Genomic DNA, 26,068 nt, shown 5'->3' with positions numbered 1-26,068 from the left:
GCTGAAGACAGACGCTTAACGACTGAGCCACCCAGGCGCCCCACCATTTTGTTTTAAAGTGAGCTCTGAGGAATCCTTTTTGCTGTTGTTTACTTGTGGTGGTGGTGTTTTCCAGGGATGGAAGGAATTGGGTGGGAGGTGCAAGGAGCGTTTTGTGGGATTGCCCTCAAATCTCAGCATGTTTAGTTTCTGGCCACCAGGAGCATCCCCCAGGGCCTGGGACAATCAAAAACACACCCTCACAAACCCAAAAAGCGCCATCACTGGGGAGAGGAGCCACTGTGAAGTCAAGAACCACCACTGAGACAGAGCGCAGAAACGGGCAGGGAGGGGTCTGTCTGCTCTGCTTTTGATTTACCTTAAATAACATATTTCCAAAGCAAAGTTCATTTGCAGAGGATTATGCTGCAAAAAACATTTAAAGTTTAAAAACTTATAATGGTTGTCTAACTAAAATTGTCATCAAAAGCCATGTCTATCATTTTATACAATAACCCATATCTGGGCTTATTTCTGCCGCAACCACTGCTGCCTTATGAGCTCAGCCTGCCCTCAGGCTCCTTCCCCATGGTGTCCATATGTGCAGGCATTGCTAGGCCTAAAGGGAGCTGTTTACTTTAAAATCAGCAAAACCCATCCTCTGTGCGTAAAACCACAAGGGTGTAGACATCACCCACACAACCCCCACGGTGTGAGTGTGCTGGTAAAAGAAGAATCTCCTAAAGCTATTCATCATCACAGTGAATAGTTGAGAAATAATAACATTATGAATTTTTCACTGTGGATCCAGAAATCAAGTTGGTATTATTGTCTTTGGGTAAGACAATATTGTTGATTCTGCAAACTTGGTCAAACTCACAGTGGATTCTAACTAGAATTGACGGGAGACAGTAGAATGTACCCCTTCCAGTTAGAGGATATGGGTTCAAGTGCTCACTTTGGCAAATCCCAAAGGAGTGATAGTAACCTGCTTCGTCTAACTCACTGTTGTGTTATGAAGCGAAAGTATGATAAGAGTATTAATAGGTAATATGTATGAAAATGTTAATGCTTTACTAAGTGCTAGGCACTATGCTGTTTCACATAAAATATCTTCGATCTTCCCTGACAAGCTTATGGGTAGATATTATTGTTATAGTTCCCATTTGGCAGCTGAAGAAATTACTGAGACTCAGAGAGGTTTATTGACTGGCCCAAGATCACTCAGCTTGTAAGTGGCAGTCAGAACTCACATCCAAGACTGTCTAACTCCTTGGCCTCAGCTCCTAACCAGTGTGCTACCACCTCCCTACCTGACCCAAGTGCATTGTAAACTCTAAAGTGATATAGAGTGTTCAGCGACTGATTTTGTTTTTAATCTGTAACAATTTCCCTGTAGCACCCAGCTCTCTTTCACAGGGCACCCTTCACGGTGCTATTTACTGAGAGCTCATCTGTGAGCAGCACCATCTACACGATGACATTTGACAGCTCAGAACCTTCCTATGGGAGATAATCATAACTTCTGGCTTTGTTTCAGATTAACAGTCGAGTCTTAAATATTCTCTTTCCTGTCATTTGGCAAGGTGTCTGCCCAGGGCATTCAGTCCACACCTCTGAACCTGGCCGTGAACTGGCGGTGCGAGCCGGCCAGCACTGACCTGCGCATAGATTACAAATACAATACGGATGCAATGACAACGGCCGTAGCCCTCAACAATGTGCAGTTCCTGGTCCCCATAGATGGAGGGGTAACCAAGCTCCAGGCCGTGCTCCCACCCGCAGTCTGGTAAGGAGCCACCAGTCCCCTTTCTCTTTCCCAAACGGCTCTTTCCGGGCAAAGGCCTCACAGCCTTCTTAGCATTTTTATTTCCTACAGGAGGACATCACAGCAGGCCTGTGTGTCAGGGTTCAGGGCAGGAAACAGAAACCGTTCTGTTATTTTAAGCAGAGAAGGATTTAACACAGGGATTAAATGCTCACACAACAGTGGAAGTGCGAGAGGAATAAGCCTTCAACTGGATCTCCAAGAACGTGTCCCAGAACGCTGCAGTACTGACTCGCCAGGGAAGGTGCTCCCTCTGCCACAACCAAGAAGCAGAGAAATCAGAAAGCTGCCCATGGAGCCATTGAATTCAAGAACTCACCACTGCCACGTTGATCCAAGGATAAGAAATTTCCTACCCACCTGCCTTAACTGCTTCTCAACGCTCACACAACTGGAGACTGGACTGCATGCAGCACTTTGTGAGAAGATCCCCATGTCTCAGTTAGGCTGCTGGCTAGCAGGAAAGAACCACAAATATGGCAAGAGAAGGGCCTCTGCCCCCCTTCCATCCTCCAAATCTCAAGCAGTGCCTGTAATTGGTGGACCCTAATCTGCATCTAGGACCCTAACTGCAGGGGCGTCTGAGAAATGCAGGGTTTTGTTTTGTAGCCTCTGGACTATTAAAAAGGCACCACTAGAGAAGGTACGGGAACAGCCACTGAAGAGACACTGAGTACTGATAGTAGCTGTTAAAAAGAACTTGTTCTCTTAGAAAAAGTTATTCTAGTTTTTCCATGTGATTGTCAGAAGCAAAATAAACATTAAAAAAAAAGTCATCCATACAACAGCTAAAACTTAAGTTTCCTGAATTAATTAAGACTTACCATCTATGATAAGTAGGTGTCAAAAAATTTAACTGCATTGTCCTCTATATGTTTTCATATCTGACAGTGTTGTGGCTAGTTACAATAAGGAACAGAAAAAAGAGAATTTATGTGTAAATGGATAGATAGATAGATAGATAGATAGATAGATAGATAGATAATGCTTAAATTGTAGTTAACATTGTCAAGATCCATTTTTTAAGTTAACACTATCTAGAAAAAATATGGTTTCCATTAAACAAAAACATTTGCATATACAAAAAAGCCTTTTACCTATTTTATTTTTAGGAATGCTGAACAACAAAGAATATTGTGGAAGATTCCTGATATTTCTCAGAAGTCAGAAAATGGAGGTAATGTAATCACAGGCTTACTTTATTTAATATATAAAGCTGAAATAACTTTCAGGTATTAGAAAACTATTAAAATATACAGCGTTAGAAGCAAGCAAAATATTTCACTTTGTTTTGGTATATACTCATTTCAACCAATAAAAAGCAAATAATTCCTCAGTGAATCCTCTACTTCCCCTTTTCTGCCCAACCCCACATCAAACAGACCATACTTCAAAAAGAGAAGAGCTTTTAATGAGACATGTTTTCATTTTGTGTCAGATCTCCACTCCCTGGTAGTTGAGGTATTTCTCACTTTCCTCTGACTAGGAAAATAATATTGCCTTCCAAGCAACATGCTTCCAAATTTTGAAGTACCATTTGGTTGAATTACACTTTCATCAGTGTGCAAAAAAAGTTCCTCATGATATTTCATGATAAATTTTATTCATCACCATTTTGTCCCTGAAACATATACTGTTTTCTAGTAAGTTAGATTTTGTATGTTAACTTTTGAATACAATTTCCAAAACTATATCCAGCATGTTGTGTTGACTGTTATCTTGTAATGATACTCTTTTTATAGGGGTGGGTTCTTTATTGGCGAGATTTCAGTTGTCTGAAGGCCCAAGCAAACCCTCCCCGTTGGTTGTGCAGTTCACAAGTGAAGGAAGCACTCTTTCTGGATGTGACATTGAACTTGTTGGAGCAGGGTATCGGTTCTCACTCATCAAGAAAAGGTTTGCTGCAGGTAAGTGGGCATCCTGTGAGTTTTCATTTGCAAAAATAGGTCACCTTAGCTACTCTCTCAAGAAGGAATAGTGTCTGATTTGCTCATCTTTCTTTTCCTCTTCTTCACTCCCAATCCCCATTTCTCATCCAAGTTAGAAAGCAAACCGATTGTAGAATGAAGCAAAAATGGGATAATAACCTGGAAGTCAGAATTAGGAAGGCCCTGGCTACTTATCTGGTTCTGTTTCTTCTGTAGGAATGACCAGTTATTCCCAGTATATACATTATATATACATATATATACTGAGGTTAATTTAATGGAGTAAATCCTACTGTTTTTATTTTGACAAACAAAATAAATGCTACGTGCCTCTGAATTTACCTCTTACCTGAAGACTTTTTTTCTCCAACAAGGCTTCATCGATTTTGTATTTGTCAGGCATAGCTGGAATCTAGAGGATCCATCTTTCACTTTAAAATAAGCAACCTTAAAGAATCTAGGCCATGTACCAGAAATGGTTGCCCATGAGCTGAATATGGCCATGAGACAGGTTTTTGGCACAACATGATAGTTTGTTGGCGAAGGAGTCTCCAACACTAGGGTCATTATACTTACCAATGACTTGTCAGGATAACTCCTGGTTTTTATGCCTGCTGTACTCATGTAATTATTAGTTATAACCCTTCCACTCTCAAAAATGACCCAGGTTATATGGTTACTCTTCCCATAACAAGTTGGATTCCCACATCCAGAAACAAATCTCCCAACCTATCCTAAAACCCAAACCTCTGCAAAGTGTTCATATGTGGAAATGTGAAAAGGCAACTAGCTGGTCTGGGAAATTGAAAACTTAAGAAATTGTATATATTTTATACTAGTATTGCACCCCATAAGATGCAGTATTTGGGTTCTAGGCATAGGGCAGATAGAATAAAAATGTTGCCCATATCATAATCACCAGGTAAACCTGCTGATATGTTGTTTTGTTTTGCAGGGAAATACTTGGCAGATAACTAATAAAATCTTATGCAAGGATTTGGAGGATTCATATAATGGAGAACTGTTGTCTGAGAAACAGGTTTTAATTTTGGTTTGATGGAAACAAACCAAAATCTGCACTTGGGATATATCTGCTGGAAATGTCCATGACTTTCAGCAATGATTTCCCTCACACAATACCATGATGACCAGTCTTACAGTATTTACTTCTAGGTGTAATATTGTTAATGGTTTTAAAATGTAATTATTGTATTTGTAAATTGTACTCATTCCAGTAAGGCAGTTAGACACTTGAGTTTTAGCATTTTACCATTCCTGAAATGGATGTGATTTAAACGGTGGTATGTAAATTTAATAGTAGTACTGTTGAATGGCACAATGATTACAGAGGTAGATTGCATTTTGTCAATATATAAAATCTAAATATAATATTGATAGCTGTCATAAAGGGGGTGCCACATACAAAGAAAATTAAGTGGAACCAGAAAAGAAAAACAACTTCTTTTTCTTCAATCCTTAGTATGTTTTACTCTAGTGCTAAATAAAAATTCTATCTTCAAATATTTAGTGGGTTAAATTCAGAAACTATTTCAGAAAAAAAATTCTAAAGTTACAGCATATTCAAGAAGAGCATTAATTACCACTTTTTAAAAAAGCTTTTTTTTCAAACTGCAAATTTCATAAAAATGCGAACTGTGTAAACAGGGCCTCTTATTTTTATAACTTGTGTAAAAAGGGAAAGCAATTCATATTTAAAGTTTAAGTATATGAAATTATAATCAAGAGTAAAGAAGATGTTGAAGTCTTAACTACTTCCCCCTCTCTCTGCAGTTTAACGAATGTGGAGATTGCTGAATAATATCAGATTAAAGCCAAAATTGTGATTTTAAAATTTCAAGACTTTCCATAGTTGAACTGCTGAACAACTCTTGCACAATTACTCTAAACAGTCTCTCCCATCTAGCATGGAGAATGGTACCACGTATCTTTCTCTTTACCTGCAGGAATCAAAACATTAAGACTAAAATTCAGAAGAAAAAATTAGTCCCCCGTTCAAGTCCAGAAGGAAAATTTTAATCATCATCATTTATATCGTTTGAGAAGGAAAAAAAAAAGCTTTATAAAGGAAATTCTATCCACATTATTGTGCAATAAATTTCCTTTTGGATAAGATTCATCATATGTTAACTATAAATCTTTGCCATTCTCGGGGAATCAGAGAGTTATCAAAAATTTATGTCATGATTTCATTGTCACAAGGTATAATTAAAACTGTAATTACTCAGTCTGGCCTCACAATGTGAGGATTCAGAACGGAGAAGCACTTCTTCTGGGTGGGTCTTGGTTGTAAAACTTTCCTCCTCTACTATCTGAAAACATGAAACTTCCTTTAAGTCATAGACCTTCTTTTAAACATGAACCAATTCTTATTCTAAGTTATACTATTAAATAACTGGAATTATTAAGCTGTTGTATTTATCATTAGCTGCTAAATTTTATTTTATGTTCACTTACATTTGACAAAGAATCGTTAGTCCCTTTAAATTTTAGAATCAAATTAAATTTTGTAAGTCTTACTTTTAAAATGAGATTGTGACTGGCAATTGTTTATAGTGGAACTTTTTAAATTAATATTTGTACTTCTCAATCAGTGCTTGCTACCAAGAGAATGTTCAAAATGATCTGTTTTACCTCAGAAGAATTCCTACTATTCAAACACTCTCAGTTGGCTCCCCAGACAGTCTGGTGTGGAAGTTTTTTGGACAAATTATTAATATACTCATTTTAAGTAAAGATATTCAATTTGATTTTGAAACCAAAATAGAATATGCAAACTTTTAAATCCCACAAAACATGGGGAAACATCAAACACTGAAACCAATGGAGAGTAAGCAGCAGAAAATTGAGAATTATCCAGCATACGAATATAAAAATGCATTTTTAAGTAATCAATTCATAAGGAAAACGTATTGAGTATTAACACAAAACATATTAAAAATGTGTAAATATTACTGGTTCTTATGTCTTGCTCTTTATATTTTATTTTATATAGTTCTAGAGTGAATTAGTAATTAAACACAAGGGTTTTTTTTCAAAGAATAATTTTGTTGATATTGTAAAAATATAATTTGAAACATAGACTACAATAATCTCTAACGTTATTCAAACGTTTCCAGGAACTAAATTTGACACTATGAAGATCTCTTATGATCCCTTAGCTGGTTTTTGTGAAACAGAATGGAGGTCATTGGCTTCATAATTATTAAACTTTCAATAACCAGAACCTCAATAGAGAAAATATCCCTTCTCCTTTCAGAAAAATAGGTCAAATAATAACACAATAAACTCATATCAGGGCTTTAGATTTTGGTAGGTTTTTTTTTTAATCTTGTAGTTTACAATCTCCTCTTATACCTGTATCCATAGTACTGTACAATAAGAATTCATATTAGGAAAAAAGATCCTAGACAATGCAAGGGTCTCTACTATATATTAAAAAAAAAAAACATTGTCAGGTTCATTATCAGTTCCTAAAACAGAACAAAATGGGCAAGTACATATTAATATTTTCAATACCAGGGGTTAAAATAAAGAGTTCTCATTAACCAGAACACCATTTCTTGAGATTTATGATTTTAAAAGTTTCTGTTCTAACAAGATAGAAAGTATGAATGATATTGCTTTATTTTGACAACATGAAAAGTATGTTTTTCTTTTTAAATAAATTCCATATTTTCTTGATATTTTTGAAAAATAAATTCTTGTTAAGAATTAGTCTGAATTTTACCATAGCTGGAATTTATAATTCCTAAGAATTAAATTTTTAATTATTTTTAAAGCTCTGTTCTTCTCTACACCTACAGACAAAATGAAAATTCACTGTATGGTATTTGAGAATCTATTTCACCTAGAAAGAAAGAATGTCCACATTTCAAATGGTTTTGAGTGAATAGAGATGTTTTATTTTTGCTTTTATGTATTTTTACTCAATCTGCAAAGTGTTTGAGGCAATCATGACACATATTTTCATTTCTAAATCTTCTTTTCAAAGAAGCCTGGTGACTACATTAACCCTATCGCTAACTGCTGTTGTGTGACGTTGGACAAATCACTGCCTTTCTCAGTTTCTCATCTTTAGAATGAGGGATTGGGATTGCGAGTGGTTTTCAAGTTTTTCTTAACAGCAGGACTTTTTTCTACTAAAATTGCATATGGAATCTTGTTAGGTAAAACAGCTCAAAGCAATGATGGAGTTCCTGCAGCAGTTTAGATCTGGGTGCCCCAACCCCACCCCAGCAGATTTAAACACCATCATAACACACCAACCACCTATCAAATTTTTCCCACCTCTAAGTTCCACAATTCTACTAGATCAGATAGATCCACTGTGGCGGCTTCATAAGAAAACTTGTACAATCACAGTAATTGACTGATAGATTATAAAAATTTACATTTACTTGAGTGCTTACCATATACCAGTCACTACAGATATTAGCTCATTTAATCCTCATAGCAACCGAAAAGTTGTTAAGTACTCTTTGTGATTCCTATTTCACAAATGATGACATTGAGGCTTAGAGTAATTAATTTCCCCCAAGTGACACAGCAGCGGGAAGTAACCCAGTTGTCTTGACTGCAGAGTGGGCCCCTGACCAGTTTTGCTTGTTCATTCTGGGAAATAAACTCTTCTATTTTATTTTACTATATATATATATCATTTGAATCCCAAGGTTAACGGTGCTATGAAAAATTAGTATCAAAATAAGGATAATTCCAATAGCAAAATTTTTGGAAAAGGGTATGTTTCTCAGAGTATGACTTGTGGACCACTTGTATTAACATACATTTAAAAGGGCAATGATTTTGGCTCAGTCACCACTATCCCAGAGCCTAGACGATAGCAGGAATCAACAAGTTTATATTGAATGAATAAATCTCTAGGGATGGATTTTAGGAATGTGTATTTTGACAAGCACCCAAAATCTGAGAATCACTGCCCTAAGAGACCTCTGAGGTCCTTCTTAGTTATGACATGATATTAAATTTTAAACATTAAATTGTAAATTGACTATCATTTTTCTAGTGAGTTTATTTTTCACTCAGTCCATTTAACTTTCTCCAATCTCAAAGGAAAAAAAAAAGATTCAGGGCTTTTTCTAGGAAAATCCCTGTCTTTTCCTTAAAGTTCTCCTCTCATGCTATCTAGTCTCGAAGTGGCCTGAAATGCATTCTCTCATTTTCGTATCTCTGTCCTTTTCATCAATGTCTTAAAAGACCTAGAGAAGCAGTAGGCTGATTGCAAGCTATCTCTCACTGCAAATACAAAGTCCCAATAAATGTCTCCCTCCTTGCAAGAGACACTCAGATGGATATGTAGATTGTGAGCTGACCCTATTTATCTTGTAGGCCTTTGAATTGGATGCTTTATAAGCATGGACCAGTGTCATTCTAGAAGAGTTGCACCAATCATTTTTATTTTTCCTTTATTTTTTTCATAATAATCACAGCTGTCAATTAAATTTGAATGACACAGTAAAATATATAAATATCTACTAAGAAGATGAGTTTGTTGAGTTTTGCTTTTTTTTTAAGCTTTATTTTTTCCTTACAGATTATGCATTCAGCAAAATCCCATTCAGTCTAAAAGTACTCATTTTGCTACATGGTTTTCTGACCAGCAATTTTTTTTAATGGAAGCAAAATTTTTTATGATATTAAAAGGAGGATGACCTCTAAATATCATTTGAAAAGTTAATATAAGTAAGAATGATGTTTCCTTGAAATAAGTCAAATTAAGTTGCTGATATGAATGAACAAATCGATCTGTTACACTGATTGAAGAAAGTGTTCTGATGATCCATCCCACCACTTTTAACTGTGTGCACTTCTTTTAGGAGGCTTTATTGGATTTTCCTGCTTCTTTTATGTCTGTTTTTTTTTTTTTCCATTTGGCAAACAACATCCAAATGCGATTCCTGCACTCATGAATTAAACATGCCTGCCATTACATTACTTTTTGTGCACGGAATGTATGGAGGGAAAATGAGGTATAAATCCAATATTTAAATCTCCAAATATTAAAAACAAACAACAACAAAGGAAAACCCCCTAGCTTTTCTCTGGGTCATTGCTTTGATGTTCTGTCATCTTCTGTAGGTTAAAGTTGCAATTTTAATATCTAATTCAAATTGAAAAATTCTTCTTGACGGAAAGTCAAATTTCAGGGTCTCTTGAGTTGACTGTGGTCAGATCTCTTGACTTCCCCTCGTGTTTAATATTTGATCTCTATCCTAAATGAGTATTCTTGTGAGAGAAGGCACCTCCTTATTGACATTCACCATAAGTATAATAATTTATTCTCTAGGTATAACTTCTAAAGTTATTTTTCCTTGACTTACAGTATTTTTGATTGCCTTCTTCTATCCCTAGGGTGGTAGGTTGCTTATTCTAAATACACCTTTGACCTTATAAGAAAAGATGTTTCAATGAGAAGCAAATATATTTTTATGTGTCCCTTAATGCCTAAAAGAAAATAATTAAAGGATACTTCTGCATTCACCTATATTCCAGTATTTTCCAAATCGTGTCCAAGTCAACTGTTTCTCACAAATGTTCACTGTGTCCTGAGAATATATGATCCTATGCCATAGTCCCTACTCCTCGGATATTTGATAATAAATGTTAGTGTTTTAATGAAGCTTAAGAAAGTTATTAAATCACATAAACACTTTTTTTTTCTAAACACACCTTGAAGAAACTTTAGAAAAGTTTTCCTGTAACACCAGCTTACATATCCTTCAAGAACCACAAATAATACAACCAGGAATGTTTTGAAAGGATGCTTCTAGGTTTTTGTTTAACTTTAAGAAAAATTCCTGCCATTTCAAATGAATTAGTATTACTTTAAATTTCATTAGTATATCTTAGTGAATTTAACTTTATCACCTAAAATATTCAAAATAAAACAACAATGTTGTTTTAATATTTTAATTTTTTAAGTATTATTTTTAAGGTCTGCTCCTATGACCAACACATCAGGCCACCATCTGTTGAAAACAATCCAAATTGTTTTACAGAATGAAATTTAAGAAATTGAATCATGATAGTTGAATGCTGACCTCATTTTTACATAATCTTGTTAGAAACTATACGAAAAACATTTTTAAATGAGAGGGATATATTATTTAGCAAAGATTTTGCAGAACCCTACACTCTATTAATGAACATTTCACAGTTCTTTTTTGCTATGCCTTATTTTGCAAATCAATTGTTTTTACACAAAATCAGCAAAATTCCTTTAAGAAAATTCCTGGACAAACTGATTCAGAGTAAAGCTGGATCACTTTACATTTCTCCAAATATAGCTCAATTTTTATTCAGAGGTTGTGAATTGGCTTGATAGAGAAGCCATTTGTCATTTTAAATATTCCATTGAATGAGTATATCATGCAAATGTTAATTCCACCTCATTTGTTGTTATATATTACTTCATTGACATTTTCTCTCCTTTTCTTATTTTTGACAAAACAAATGCATAGTGTTATTCATACATGAATCATTACTTCAAACTATTTTAATAATACACCAAATGACTACCACTGGGATCACTGTCCCAAGGTCCAAAGCCAGATTTTTGTCTTTTCCTTGTGAGAGATGATAGGATGATAATTCTTATAGCTTTGTTGAATTTGCAGTTCAGTATTGAATTCTTGCTTTGTTCAATGGAGGTGCATGAAAGAGACTGGCTCCTGTCTGATCCGTCTGTTTCCTCTCTCAATCTAAGAGTTGGAAAATTGCTCCTGATTATTTTTTCTTGAAAAAGCCAAGTGTTGGTATATTTATGATGATATGCTAATCTTATCTCTGAGCAGAGCTTCACTACAGGCCAAGCAGTCCTTTATAGAGCTGGCTTTTTTAACTCTTTGACTATTATTGGGTTTCAATATACAAATACTTTTTTTTTTAATTTTTCACTTCGTGTAGAAAAAAAACTCTATGAATAAAATGATCAAGTTTTAATTTTCATGCCTACTAAGTGGCATTCATTTTTTTCTTTAGGAAAAGAATCTCAGAGAAATTTTGCTGTGTTTCTAGAGGTAATAAAATTCCATCAGTTGTTTTTCTTAAGAAAAATGCTATTAGTGTATCCTTTAATCTGACTTGATGGTAGCCTTTATTCAGAACTCCCCATGATCTTTATAGCGACAGTAAACTGAGTTTCTTCATGACCTTGTATGGAGTATATGTAATTTCACAAAATTCCTTGAGCATAACATATTTATAAAAGAAATTGTGGGTTAAAATACTCACATATTTAAAATATTTTTTAAATCTAGTTAAAATGTTGATGCCTGGCTCTTTTTCCTACATGTGTAATTCAACAGAGAGTACTTTTATTCTCATAGCCATTACTGCTCTGTCTGTGATGAAAGGTTTATTGCTTCTGTGCTGTGCTCAAGAAAAAAACCAGCAAAAGAAGCAAGGGTTCACTGCTGCAAAGCTGTTGAGCAATGGTGACATGAATGTGTAGTATTGACTTATGGAAGATAATCATAAGAACATTTTAACGTTACTTGCCTTATGAGTTAGAAAAGGTGTGGATATCATTTTTTTGTAAATAATGATTTTTACAAATGTTTTTTCCTTCATAATTTTCCCAATCACCCATTTCACAAAATCCTGAATATGCAATTATTTATCATGACACATTACTGCAACTAGGGTTCCTGTTTCAGAACAAACTTTAATTATACATGAGATCAAGATGAAATATCTAAAGTAAGTTGTTATTTAAATGTGATTTTTTTTTTCTGGAAAATAAATGAAAAATGTAAAAATAAACTGAGTTGTGAACCTCTTTTATCACCAGTCTCTTGAAATTTTACCCATATTTCTGGAAAATTTTACTACATGTTTGGGGTGAGCAAAGCGGGCAAAAGGTTTGGCAGAGTGCAAGGGTTTTAGAGTCTGGCAGATCCCAGCTCCGTGATTTAACTACATACTTGAGCATGTTACTCAATGATTCTTTATCCTTATCTTTAAGAAAATGGAGTTACTATCCCCTTATCATAGGGTCAACAAACAGATTAAATGAGATAATCTTTACCAATCACCTAATCATTCCTACCTACTAGGTAGTAGATATTCAATAAACAGTCCTTTCCTTTTCTTATTTTTCTGTGAATAGGGATTGGGATGGGGCCAGAACACTTTAATGCTCTTTCTCCAACTCTGTCTTAACTCTTAGTGGCTCTACTGTTATCCCAATGTATTGCTCTTGTCAGCTAATGCTAACTGCACTGAGTACCCATCAAGGGACCAGAGCCAAGCTAGAGACTTAGAGGCATTGTTTTATTTCTAACTCGCGATTGCCCACTACATAAGGGTCCTTTCAAAGGTTTGGACTTAACTTGCTTTGGGTTGGGGGAGGAGTCCTGGGGTTAATTATTAATGAGGAAGGGTCTATTAGTTATGTCAGGTAGGTCTTCGAGGCCAAACAGCCTCCATTTCAAAGCTTCTTAAACTTTAAGCGGCTGGGAAGAAGAGCTGTTAAGGAAGGTGAAGGAGCCCCGTTTGTATGCTTAGGAGATAATTCTATGTGCGGCACGGGGCCCTGGGCGTATTATTTAATATCTCAGAATCTCAATGTTCTCTGCTGTAAAGGGAGAACAACCCTTCCCTGACAGAGTTGTTGGAACAACTAAATAAAACGAAAACTGTTTGCCAGTATCTGGTAAATACAAGCTCTCAATAACTAACCTTACGATCAGGCTTCTGCACCTTGGAGCAGGGTGATGGGAAGTAGGGTCTGGGGTCTGGGAAAGGGAAGAGGAGCTCTACTTTCTCTTTGTGCCTCAGATTTCCTGTCCCAGGAAACCGCAGTACTTCCCTCTCCGGCCCCTGACATTTAGGGAAAAGGAACTGGATGAGGGAACACGGGGCTGCGCCTTGAGTCCCCGACGGCCTCCTCGCAGCAGCTTGAACCGGTTCCCCCCAGCTCCCGGCCACCCCAGGGCACAGTCGGGCTCAGGGCGGCGCCCCCTGGGCAGGGACGGTGAGATCCTTACATCCTGAGGGCGGCTCAGAGGACCACGCAGCTATTGCGTCCGTCGGGAGGGGGGGTCGGGGGGACTCTGTTTGAGGAGGTCACCCTGGAGACCAGGCGCAGAGCACAAGGGGAGTGAGTGAGCGGGCTGCCGCAGGCAGAGGGAGCCCCGGGAGGAAGGAGCCTCGCCCTGCGCCGCCCCCTCCCGCAGTGAGCGAGCGCGAGGTCCAGGAGGTCCCCGGCGGAGCCCCACGGCAACTCCAGCGCTGCTGAAGGTAAGTGTGCCCTCTCCGCAGCGGCGCGGGGTGGGAGCTGAGAAGAGGAAGACGCCGCAAGTTGCAGGGTTGCAGGGGCATGCGGAGGGAGGGCCCTGTGGTAGGAAATGGCCCGTCTGCCTGGGCCATGAGCTCCCTGACCCCCACGCCTCCTCCCCCCAACAAATAAGAAACAGTGGCCCCAAATTTGGGAACTGCTAGTGACTCCTGGCCTTTGGTAGCGACCCCCGCCCCCCACCACTCCCACCACCACCGACTTCCTGCATGTCTGAGTTTTAGGGTGATGCCCAGTGCAGAGCTGGCCAGCTTGGTCTGCTCCTGGAGCAGCGTGAGTCCTGAGCAGTCTTCTGAGGCCAGACAACACTGGGCGACCGCAGCCCTGGGGACCTCTAGGTTCCAGCTCTGGCCTGCGGAGCTTTGGAAACCAGGGAGCAGACCGAGATCTATCTGTGTCACTTTAGATAAGAACCTGAATGACCCACTTAATCAGGCTCAGTGTGTCCTACCACACACATAGACACACTCACGTAGACACACTCATTATATATAGACATACACACACTCATACACACAAGCACACACAGATAAACACACACACACACTCACATTCATAGACCTTAGTTTACTCAAAAGCACACACACCAAGATGCACACATACATTCAGTACACATCACACACAAAGGCTGACACACAGACACACCCACAGGCACACACCCATTTGGGTGCACAGATAATCCATCATTCCTACACACAGGTGCACGCACGGGTACACAGAGGCACACACTTATATCCACGTACACAGAGACTCATACACACAGCTGCACGCACTCATGGGGACATACTCATACCCGCACAGGCATCTACCCACACACACACACACACACACACAGGGATGTGCACACTCATGTAGACACTCACATAGGCCCACAATCACACACGGACACACACTCCTCACTGCCTCGCACCCAACACACAGTACCTCTGCCATCCTGTGTGCCCTCCAGAACCCTTTGCTCCTCTCTGCCCTGACACTGATCACACTGAGGTTTTAGATTGTGCCCTTGTCTGCCCTACCCACTCAACGCTGGCTCCCTGAAGGCAGGGACTTTTAGTTCTGTTTTAGTGTCTAGCACAGAATTTCCTTGTGCTCTCAGATTTACAGATTATAAAATAATTTAAGGGAATATCTAAATTTGTATGTAGGCAATAGGGCAGTAGACTTACAGTCTAAATTCTGAGAAGTCCGTTGCTACTACCGCTTTTTTAACAAGCATTTGGGAGAAGGAAGTAGGTTTTCTAGTAAAATACTTCGTTACAAGCTAAGTTCTTTGTGCTCTTTACAAAGTCAGTCACTGTTGCTTGAGAAAAATACCCTTTGGGGAAGACAGTTTTAACTTTTCAAAGTAAAGCAACAACAAATATTAATTAGCAAACTTTTATCAAGATTAATTTGGGGGGAGGGCAGTAAAAAATATTGCTTTCGGGTGTAGAATCACGTCTTTCTTCTACACAAGGCTATCTTTTCTCTTTGACTTAACCTCTTCTGCTATTAAGCATTTTGCCACAACTTGACATCTGCTTATGTGAATTATACTATTGCATAGATAAAAGTTATCAGAGTTATCAGTTATTCCAATTATACTGACCAGAATAACAACATCTCCTAAAAATCACTGTTAGGGAAACCGCACTTCCCCATTCAAAAAATGGTAGAAGAATTATCTGTGTTTTTTAAACTAGAACGAGTCTCTGTGTTATATTCACTAAAATGTTTTCAGGTCTTTCATCTGCTATTTTACAGAAGTTGTTTTCCATAGGTTATGATGATGTCAGAAATTGCTAAAGACAGAATGGCACGTTCAGTAAGGAAAAGGGGGAGTGTGTCTTCTCTAAATGGTCGTGAATTCCGGCAGAAGGAACTTCACGGGAACACCAAAAAGTGAGTAACTGAATGTCTAATAACCTAAATTCAGTTATTGAATAACCAGCGCATAGTGCTTATTGGAAGAAAAAAAATGTCCTTTGGGACATAAAAAGGAAGAAAATGGGCAAGCACATTTTGGGTCATCTCTTGGGGCTATATTTTAAAAAGGAAAGGAAAAGAGAGTGAGAAAATCTAAGTGGTCTGTTGATTCCAGCAGCATTTTGTACTATTTCAAAGAGCACCCCCAAAAAATCATCTACCCAAATGAAATGCCATATGCAGTGTAGGCCAGCTACTTCTTACACATCTCCTGAATTCTTTTACTCAGTATCACACAAATGCATAGATTTTGCATCTTATAATCTCTTTCTCTCTATATATAGGGTATATATATATATATACATATAGAGCATTTAGCATATATATATATATATAGCATTTAGCATTATTTTATACAAATTTTGTAATGTATTTTCAATAGTTTTTCACCATATCCTTTTAAATGGCTGCATAACATTTTGTCAGTTTATAATTCTGGGTTAATTCCCATGCCCCAATTCTTGGGCATTTCAGTTTGTTTCCACTTTTCTTTCTTTTTCACTATATAATAAGTTTCTGTTTGTTTTCTTCCTAGAAATATAATTAGTGGGTTAAAGTGTAGTAAGTACATTTTTTTGGCTCTTGCTACATATTGCATTTGCTCTCTTAAAAAGATTAATTAATTTTTAATACTTGCATAGCATTTATTTTTGACTGCCTTTGGGAAGAAAGCAAAACAAAATATCTGATGCAGAGGTTAATAAACTTATATAATAAACTTTCCTTCTTAACAATTTCCATGACATTGAAGGGTGTGGAAGGATGGGCAGCTGGAACTGGTGTGTCCTATGGCATGGAGACCAGATAAACTGGAATAGATTTACGTTATAATTCTGAAACTAAATCTTTCTACTTTCTACTCTCAGAGTGTATTAATGTACCTAATTAAAATTTGACTTTCCAACCCTGATGTTTGTGGATTACAAATACAACCTCTTTTACAGATAGGAAACATAAAGGAGTAGCAATCCCAGCCAATGTCAGAACTAAAGCTGGGAGAAAAATTAATCTCTGCAACTTTTGCTTCTGACCTTAAGCCATTCGGCCTCTATTTCCAATATTTAAGGGTAAAAGTTCTTTTTAAAATTATTTTAAAATAATTGTTAGCTTAAATTCAACTTTTTCCAAGAAAATATTTATAATAATAGTCTGACATAAATCATGTTTCTGTGATTAAAAAAAAAACTGCTCTCATCTAAAGACTAAACTGTCATTCCTATTTGCATCATTTTCATTTACGTCTTCCCTTTCAAAGCAAATTAGAAAATCATTTAGAATCAGAACATGGCCAAATTTGAATAATTAGAGAGCTCTCTTTTTTAATTGATGAAATATAAATACAAATTAAAAGTAACAAAAATACAGAAATCATGTTACCAACACATGAGGATAGATTTTTCACTGACAAATACATTTAAGTGATCATTTCATTGATGTATTTCAAAGTTAGAAATTCAGACTCTCAGAACATTCAGAATGGATCTTCTACTTGAATATTTTTTTTTCTTAGAAAGCAAATAACCAGCTTCCAAGTACCATTGCAGCACAGAGGCCATTTGGGAGGCTGCCTCCTCAACTCTAACTCCGACTTACTTTCAAGGTCTTCAGCACTGTCTGGGACCAGACTTTATGAGTGATTCTCCTTCATGAAATGAGTCTTCGCTTAGCAGAAAAATTTTGAAAGTTCAGTGGCTATCAAACGAAGGCATTGTTTTGACATTGCAGTGTATTACGGAAAAAGCATATACCTTTCTTTTGAAAGTTATTCAAAAACAATTTTTTTTAAGATTTTATTTATTTTTTTGACAGAGAGAGAGAGACAGCGAGAGAGGGACCACAAGCAGGGGCAGTGGGAGAGGGAGAAGCAGGCTTCCCGCGGAGCAGGGAGCCCGATGTGGGTCTCGATCCCAGGACCCTGGGACCATGACCTGAGCCGAAGGCAGACGCTTAACAACTGAGCCACTCAGGCGCCCCTAAAAACAATTTTTGACTAGATCAATTTCAATAGTATAAAACCTATCCTGAAATATACTGAGGACCAAATACATCATCTCATTTAATAGCCCCAGCATTAATCCTACTAGGTAGACCTCATTCTTACCATTTTATCATGAAATAACTGAGGCTTACGGGTCAAGGAACAATTTAGTGACAGGATAGGGTCCTAAAACATGAGTAAGGCATATAGGGTCCAGAGATCTTTGCTTACTTCTCCAGCACTGTGTTCTCCACTATCCTGCTTGTGTCCTACTCTCTGGCCGTACTCAACCTCCACATTTATAATCCCTCAGTGCTCTGTCTTGCCTCCAGCCATTGTGCCATGTTGCTTTCCCGTGAGATACCTTTGTCTGGACTGCGTTTCTTACACTCGGGTTCCTCCTCCTCCTCCTCAGGATTTAGATCCAGCTCCACCTTTCTAGGAAGCTCTCAACTACTCAAGTACAACCACTTCCACTTCTGGATGGGTTGGATGTTCTTCTTTTCTGCTCCTGCTGCTTTTCTCTTCTACATGCTACTGTATTTGGCTGTTCTCATGTCAGTCTCTCTTGTTAGACTGTGGACTTGTTTGCCTTTATAGCAGTAAAGACACTGATAAGGAGGGCAAAGAAAGGTAGGACGTAGACCTACTTGGAAAGCCACTTCTTGAGTGTGGTGTGAGATCCGCATGGGTTCAGCCCTCCAGTCTTGGTTTCTATGTCTACATCATTTTACAGTAGTAACCAGTTCTTTTTTTTTTTTTTGGTTCTATTTTATTTTTATTTTTTTATTATGTTATGTTAATTACCGTACATCATTAGTTTTTGATGTAGTAACTAGTTCTTAACATTGATCCCTAGGCATAATGGATATCCCAAGTGCCTTCTGAATTACAAAAGGAAGATTGAATTTATATTCAGTATAATTACTGTTAACTGTTTTTAGGGCTGGACCTTTTTTATTTAAATCATGTTTTTTTATTATAATGTAATTTTTATGTTTTAGTCTTAAAAGAAGAAACCTCTTAAGCTGGATCGTACTCTCCCAGCATCATAACTGTGAGAATGTAGGCATATTTCTTTTTATACCTTTCTAGTGGTCATCATACTTCATCTATAATTTTGAATTGTTTGATTTTTCACTTAAATAATTGATAGTAATAAGGCTGAAAATAGTTAACACTTATTGAGCCCTCACTCTGACCTCATTTAAGTCTCACAGAAGCTCTGTAGCAGTGGGTGACAAGCTATGGCCCAAGGGCCAGGTCCAACCTGTTTTTGTATGGTCCCCTAGCTAAGTGTGGTTTTTACGTGGTTGAAAAAAAAATTTTAATAATATTTTTTGTCCTGTGAGTACTAATAAAAATGCAAATTTCAGTATCCATCAATAAACTTTTATTGGAGCACAGCCATGCATTTTCATGTATATATCATCTCTGGCTGCTTTCACACTATAGAGTGGAGTGGTTGCAGTAGAAACCATAGGATCCACAAAGCCAAATATTTGCTTGATGGCATTTTACAGAAATGTTTGCTGACCCTGCTTTCTAGGATAGATGCAATAATCATCCCCATTTTACAAAGGAAGAAACAGAAGCCTAGAAAGGTTGAGGTTCCAAAGCTACGGAATTAGCAAGTGGCAAAATGGGCTTTTGTATATAGGCAAGTATTCTCATTCTCTGAAAATTGGCTATCAATGTGTCACTTACATTAATGAAAACTCTTCTATTCATTCACCTGAGCCTTCTGTTTCCCATCCATGGGTAAGAGCAGGTAATGACAATGACATCTTTCTTGTTGGAAGCTCAGCCTTTGGCAGCCTTCAAGCAGTATTTGAACAGATGTGCTACTCACATGTTCTTAAAATGGAAACAGAAGCCTGAGGTTAAGTGACTTTCCCAGGATAATGTGACATGATAGCCAGGTTTATTTTCTCTGAGGCCAGTAGTTCACCTAGTAGGTCAGGCCCAAGGTTGGGGACTAAAGAGTCTCTCTTTTGTCTCAAACCAAAATTACAGTGACGTCATGTTACAGGAACTTTGAGTGTGGATCTCACTCCTCTCTATTTAAACCCGCAGGTGGCATCTAACACCCTAGTTAGGCCACACGATATTCCTTCACTTATTCATTTATTCAAGGTTTCCTGAGCTTCTACTCTGTGCCAATTACTGTGCCACCCATTGGGCATGTAAAGGTAACTAACTGTGGAGTTCTACTCTGGAGAAGGTCATTTTTCAAGTAAACTGAAAGCCACCTGGTACTTTTTTTCTCTGCAAAAATGGAAAATAGTGCATTCATTACTTCATTTGAGATAAATGTTTACTGCCCAATGAGTACATTCCAGGTACTGGGCTGGGTAGGGAACCACAAAGAAATAATCTGTGCTCCTGGGGAGTTTATAATCTGGTGGGACAGTTGGTGAGCAAGTAATTTTAAACGTGATGAATTTATCCTATGATTTCAACCTAGACTGCTGTGAGCTGCTTACGTGCAGTTACAAAATGATGTTGCCTGGCCTGTTTCCTGATTTTGATAAGTTCCCTTGCCATCTAAATAAAATTAAAGCCCCCAAAAGACCTGGATGAGATCCAGGTTCCCCTCTTCAAAGAGAGAACTGAAATGGCCACGATCCCAAATAAAACCACAGTAAAACTAATCTCATGTTGTACTTGATAGATGATGAAACTGTTTCACATACAATACCCATGTGGTTCTCATAAAAATCCTGTGGGCTAAGTAGAGAAGATACTTCTATGATCTCCAGTTATCTAATTTATTATCTTATTTCTCTCAGGAGCAGAGTTGAAAATATTCTTCATTTCATAGCATGTTGCCATCACCACTCTGGGCGAGACCCCTGTTTTTACCTGATTGTCCCTCTTTTTCCCTTCCACAGTTGGCTCTTGACCCTCAAAATCACCCACTCTAATACACACAGCATGACACATGCTACAAGAATACGCATATTTAAGTGTATATATATGTATATATGTATATATATGTACTTATAAAATATATACATATATATATTTTAAATTTTCTGTGTATTATGATGTTTTGACATTTTAAAAAAACCTTTCTGGCTGGGGAGAGGCTGCCTCTCCCAGGTCTAGCCAATTCTTGAAGCTAGCTAAAGTCTCAGCTGGAGACATGCCTTCTATATGCAACTATCCAACCCAGAGCCAGCCCCCTCCACATGCCCCCCAACACCCAGCATGCAATATTCCTCTGCCTTAATTGGCCCAGAGCCAAGTACAGGCAACTAGGGACCCTCCTCTAGCTCAGAGCCCACCGAAATTATTCAGAGTACTAGCCAGTCTTGAACTGTTTCCTGGGCCCAGTTTTGCCTCTTCCTCAGAAACCCCAATAAAGGCTCTGGCCCCATCTCTCCCTTGCTCTAGTCCTCTGCATCTTGCACTCTGGTGCTTTTCCACATAGCCCTGCATGGCACGGCATGCCTCTTATCTCTAGGATCTGTGAGTATAGTAAGCTGTTTCCCCGAGCTCCTCCGCTGGCTCCTTTTGTGCCGCACCTGATGGACCACCTTATGAAAGAATACAGAACAAGTACTTACCAAAGATTTTGACTTACATAAATGGTGTTGTGTTATAAATCTCATTTTGTTTTCTCGCTTTCATATATCTCGTTCAACATTTTAATTTTTTTATTTACTCATGTTAACTATGGATTCTAGCTCTTTGCTTCTTACTGAGGCATAATAGTTCTTCATATATATCCATCACATATGTTTGTATCCATTCCCCTAGGGATGAACATCCAGACTGGCTTTCACATGCCATGTGGAACATCTTTGTACATAATCCTTCATTGGTATCTTTGTAAAAACTGCCCTGGGAATGCGATCAAGTATTAAGATATACCACAAAGTTGTAGTAAGTAAAAATGATAATAAATGCACGAATAGACAGGTGCACAAATAGAGAAACAGACCAATGGAACACATGGAACCTCAGAAATAGACCCACGATTATATGGAAACATCATGTATGAGCAATGGGGAAATTATGGATTTTTCGATAGATTATGTTGGGAGAAAAATGGCTCACTAGGTGGAGGAAAATGAAGCGGGATTCTTACCTTATACCATTTTCATAGTAGATTCCACATGGGAGACTGAAATGTGGAAAACTCTAAAGCTGAAAGAAGAAAGTTTAGGAAAATATCTTTGTGTTCTATGGCTAGGGAAAGATTTCTTAAATAAGATCCCACAATGAAAAAACAAACCATAAAGAAAAAAACTTGATAAATATAACTACAATAAAACTTAGCATTTCTGTTCAATAAAAAATACAATAGACACAGTTAATAGGCAGCAGAAGATATATATATATTTTAAATCATGCACATTGACAATAAAAAAAATAGTCAAAGGAGATAAAGAGCAGTTTGCAGAGGCAAAGGCCAAATGGCTAAGCAGAATATGAAGAGACGCTTGAAAAGAGGAATATGAAGAGATGCTCGAACTCACTTAGAATGAGAAAAATGCGTGGAGCCCTGGGTGTTATGCACAAACAATGAATCATGGAACACTACATCAAAAACTAATGATGTAATGTATGGTGATTAACATAACATAATAAAAAAAATAAAATTTTCAAACACACACAAAACCAAGATATACTGTTTTGCATCCATCTGAATGGCAAAATATAAGAAAGAAGAATAATACCAAATATTGGTATTTGCTAGACAAATGAGAATAAAAACATATATCCATTCAGCAAATAAATCCAATGGTATTTAGAAAAAATAAATATGTGCATGTCCTATTCTCCCCATACGTTGAGAAAGACGACACTTGGTGAGACAGAGTGACTTGTGAGATGATCACAACTCCCAGACAACAGGGCAAATAATCTGTACTTCTCTGACCCTAGGACTTAGAGACATCATGAAAGTGTTTGTATTTGTCATATGGGCTGAATGGTGTGTGCTCCCCACACCCCACCGCTAAACTGCGCCACGCCTGCGAAATTCGTATGTTGAAGTCCTCATCCCCAATGCTTCAGAATGTGACCTTATCTAGTAACAGGGTCTTTAAAGAGGTAGTTAAGTTTAAATGAGCTCATTAGGGTAGGTTACAATCCAACATGATTGGTAACCTTCTAAGAAAAGGAAATTTGGACACAGATACACATGGAGGGAGAGGATACGAAGACACAGAGAGAAGACAGCCATCTACAAGCCTGGAACAGACCCTTCCTTCCACGGCCCTCAGAGGGAACTGAGCGAGCCAACACCTCGTTCTCAGACGTCCAGCCTCCAGAACTGAGATAATACATTTCTGGGGTTCAAGCGACCTCATCTATGGTACTCTGTCATGGCAGCCCCTGGCTAACTAGTGCAGTATTTCTAAAGCAGGGAACATAGCTAGGGAGTCGAATGGAGTGGCTCAGAGATCTGTTCTGCATAGACTGGCTGGGGTCAAGTTCCAGCTTGAGCACTTAAGCTGCTGATCTTGCATAGGTTATTGAGCCTTCTTTACCCCAGCTTCTTCTTCTATAAAATGGGTTAAAAATAGTCATTGTTGCTTTGGGGTGTGGTGAGAATTCATTAAAAGAATATATGGAAACACCTAGAATGGTTCTTGGCACGTCTAAAAACAGAGCGAGTATTATTATTATCACATAGAACTTTGGAGTCAAACAAGACCCGTGTTTGAATCCCAGATCTGCTTAACTAGCTATTATTTAATGTTCTTTGAGTCTTAATATGTCATCTATAAAATGAGAATCATAATGACGACAGAGTCATTCCTTTTATTCATTAAACACATTTTTGTTGCCTGGGTCGTGGCATTGTGCTAAGTGCTGTTCCATGGTGAACAAAATAGACTGTCCTTGAACTTATGGTACTGTTCTTATCAAGATCATGACGTTCACATTTCTGATCCAGCAGTCAGTCCTCATCTTACTTGATCTCTCAACATTTGGCACTGTCTACTGACCTCTCTTTTCCCCTGGAAACAGTTTCTTCACCTGGCTTCAGGACACACACTCTCCTCTTTTCCTTCTACCTGACGGGTTCCCCCTTCTCTGTCTTCTTCCGGCTCCTTTCTTTCCCCCCAGTTTCTTAATGTTGGGGTGCCTCAGAGAGCAGGCTTTCATCCTCTTTACCTCTTTTCTTGAACTTATCCCCTCAGGAGTCTCCTCCAGTCTAGTGACTGAGACATGGTATTATGCCGCCAAATTCCTATCTCCAGCCTTCACATCTCTCCCAAAACCCACGCTCATGGATCTAACTGCCTATTGACTTTTCACTTCAGTACCTGGTAACCATCTCAAACTCAGGATGCTCACAACTGAACTCTCTATCTAACTGCCCCCCTTCTTATGTCTCAGAAACTTCTGTTGAATCAACTTTGCAAATACATCCAGAACCCAACTACTGACCACTACCCCCCACCGCTCCCATCTCAGTCTGAGTCGCTGTGTTAGTCGGCTCAAGCTGTCATAACAAAATACATAGATAGGGCAGCTTAAACCATAGGAACTGATTTTCTCACCATCCTGGAGCTTGGAAGTCTGAAATCAGGATGCCGGCATGGCCAGGTTCTCATGACTGCCCTCCTCCCAGCTCGTAGAGGGACCTCTTCACTGTGTCCTCACATGATGGAGAGAGAACCCTGGTGTCTCTTCCTCTCATAGAAGGGCTCCAATATTTTTGGCTCAGGGCTTCACCCTTATGACCTCACTTAACTTTCATTACCTTCTTAAAGGCAGTAGCTCCAATACAGTCACGTGGTAAGGCAGCATATGTCTTCCACATACATATGAATTTTGGGGAGACAAAATTCAGTCCATAGCAGTTACTGTCCTCTCTCACCTGGATTACTATAAAAGCTTTCTGACTGGTCTCCCTGTTTTTACACCTACCAGCCTATAGTCTATTCTCAAAATAGCAGTTGGAGTGATCATTGTAAACGATAAAGTGGATTTTGCTGTTCCTCTGCTCAAAACTCTCTATAGGCTCCCACTTGATCAGAGTAAAAACCAGGGTTTTACAGTGGTGCACAAAGCTCCACATAGTCTAACTGCCGAACACCTTTGTAACCTCATCTCCTTTCACCCTCTCGCTTGCTCCCTCTGCTCCAGCTACTCTGGCCTTTATGCACTTCTTCAGAAATACCACGCAGCAGCCTGCCTCAAACCCTGGGTATATGCTTTTCTCTCTCCCTGACACACACTTCTCTCAGCTATTCACATGGCTCCTTTCCTCTCCTCCTTCAAGTCTTTGTTCATGGAAGCCTATCTTGACCATTCTATTTAAAATTGCAAACAGCACCCTCTCCTCCATCTACTTTCAAGGGCCCTTAATGAAGCAATTCTTTCCCCCTGTAGCATTTATCACTTTCTAACATAATATATAATTTACTAGTTTAGTATTTTATTGTCTATGATCTGTCTCTTCTCACTAAGTTCCAACAGGGCAAAGGTCTTTGTTTCATTTTTGTATCCTAAGGACCTGAAAGAGTGCCTGGAACATAACAGCAACTCAGTAAATATTTTTTGAATATTTGACTAATTATTGCAGTATACTAATTCCTGAACAAATAAGTTCTATTGTTCACAAACAGGTTAGGTTCACAGGTCCATGTAAGTGTTAAGGCCAGGTGACTACGGACTTTCATCTTGAAAGCATAAGATGCATTTACAGCAATGGAAACTGCTAAATTTTCAAATTTTTAAAACAAGGTATACTTTTAACTCTTTGCTGAAGCATTCCATTGTGCATCTATTTAAAAAAAGAAAAAAAAGAGGGGCACCTGGGTGGCTTTGAGTCCATTGAGCGTTTGCCTTGGGCTCAGAGTATGATCCCAGGGTTCTGGGATCAAGCCCCACATGGAGCCCCACATCGGGGGCCTGCTTGTCCCTCTCCCTCTGCTTGTGCTCTCTTTCTGTCAAATAAATAAATAAAATCTTTAAGAAGGAAGGAAAGAAGGAAGGAAGGAAGAGAGAGAAGAAAGAAAAAAAGAAAGAAAGAAAGAAAAAGAAAGGTAGAAAGAAAGAAAGAAAAAGAAAGAAAGAAAGAA

The 26,068-nt window shown here is 38.2% G+C and overlaps 2 protein-coding genes across 10 annotated transcripts in view; both read left to right on the top strand.

Annotated features, from left to right (window-relative positions):
* Positions 1-12,545, top strand: part of SGIP1 (SH3GL interacting endocytic adaptor 1) — a 212,872-nt gene extending 200,327 nt beyond the window's left edge. For all 9 annotated transcript variants that reach the window (XM_073896580.1, XM_073896581.1, XM_073896582.1 and 6 more), the window contains 4 exons: positions 1,566-1,768; positions 2,920-2,984; positions 3,550-3,714; positions 4,691-12,545. In XM_073896580.1, the coding sequence (XP_073752681.1) occupies positions 1,566-1,768; positions 2,920-2,984; positions 3,550-3,714; positions 4,691-4,713 (456 nt within the window). In that variant the 3' untranslated portion in view covers positions 4,714-12,545. The remainder of the gene's footprint in view (positions 1-1,565; positions 1,769-2,919; positions 2,985-3,549; positions 3,715-4,690) is intronic.
* Positions 12,546-13,612: 1,067 nt separating this feature from the next.
* The window catches only part of DYNLT5 (dynein light chain Tctex-type family member 5), a 27,912-nt gene continuing 15,456 nt past the window's right edge, over positions 13,613-26,068 (top strand). The window contains exons 1-2 of the mRNA XM_073896011.1: positions 13,613-14,016; positions 15,834-15,955. Of these exons, the coding sequence (XP_073752112.1) occupies positions 15,837-15,955 (119 nt within the window). The 5' untranslated portion in view covers positions 13,613-14,016; positions 15,834-15,836. The remainder of the gene's footprint in view (positions 14,017-15,833; positions 15,956-26,068) is intronic.

Source organism: Callorhinus ursinus, unplaced genomic scaffold (assembly GCF_003265705.2).
Source record: "Callorhinus ursinus isolate GAN/ISIS: 27379988/994484 unplaced genomic scaffold, GSC_fseal_2.0 scaffold9, whole genome shotgun sequence".
In the NCBI taxonomy this organism is placed as follows: domain Eukaryota; kingdom Metazoa; phylum Chordata; class Mammalia; order Carnivora; family Otariidae; genus Callorhinus; species Callorhinus ursinus.
This window is presented reverse-complemented; position numbering and strand designations above follow the sequence as displayed.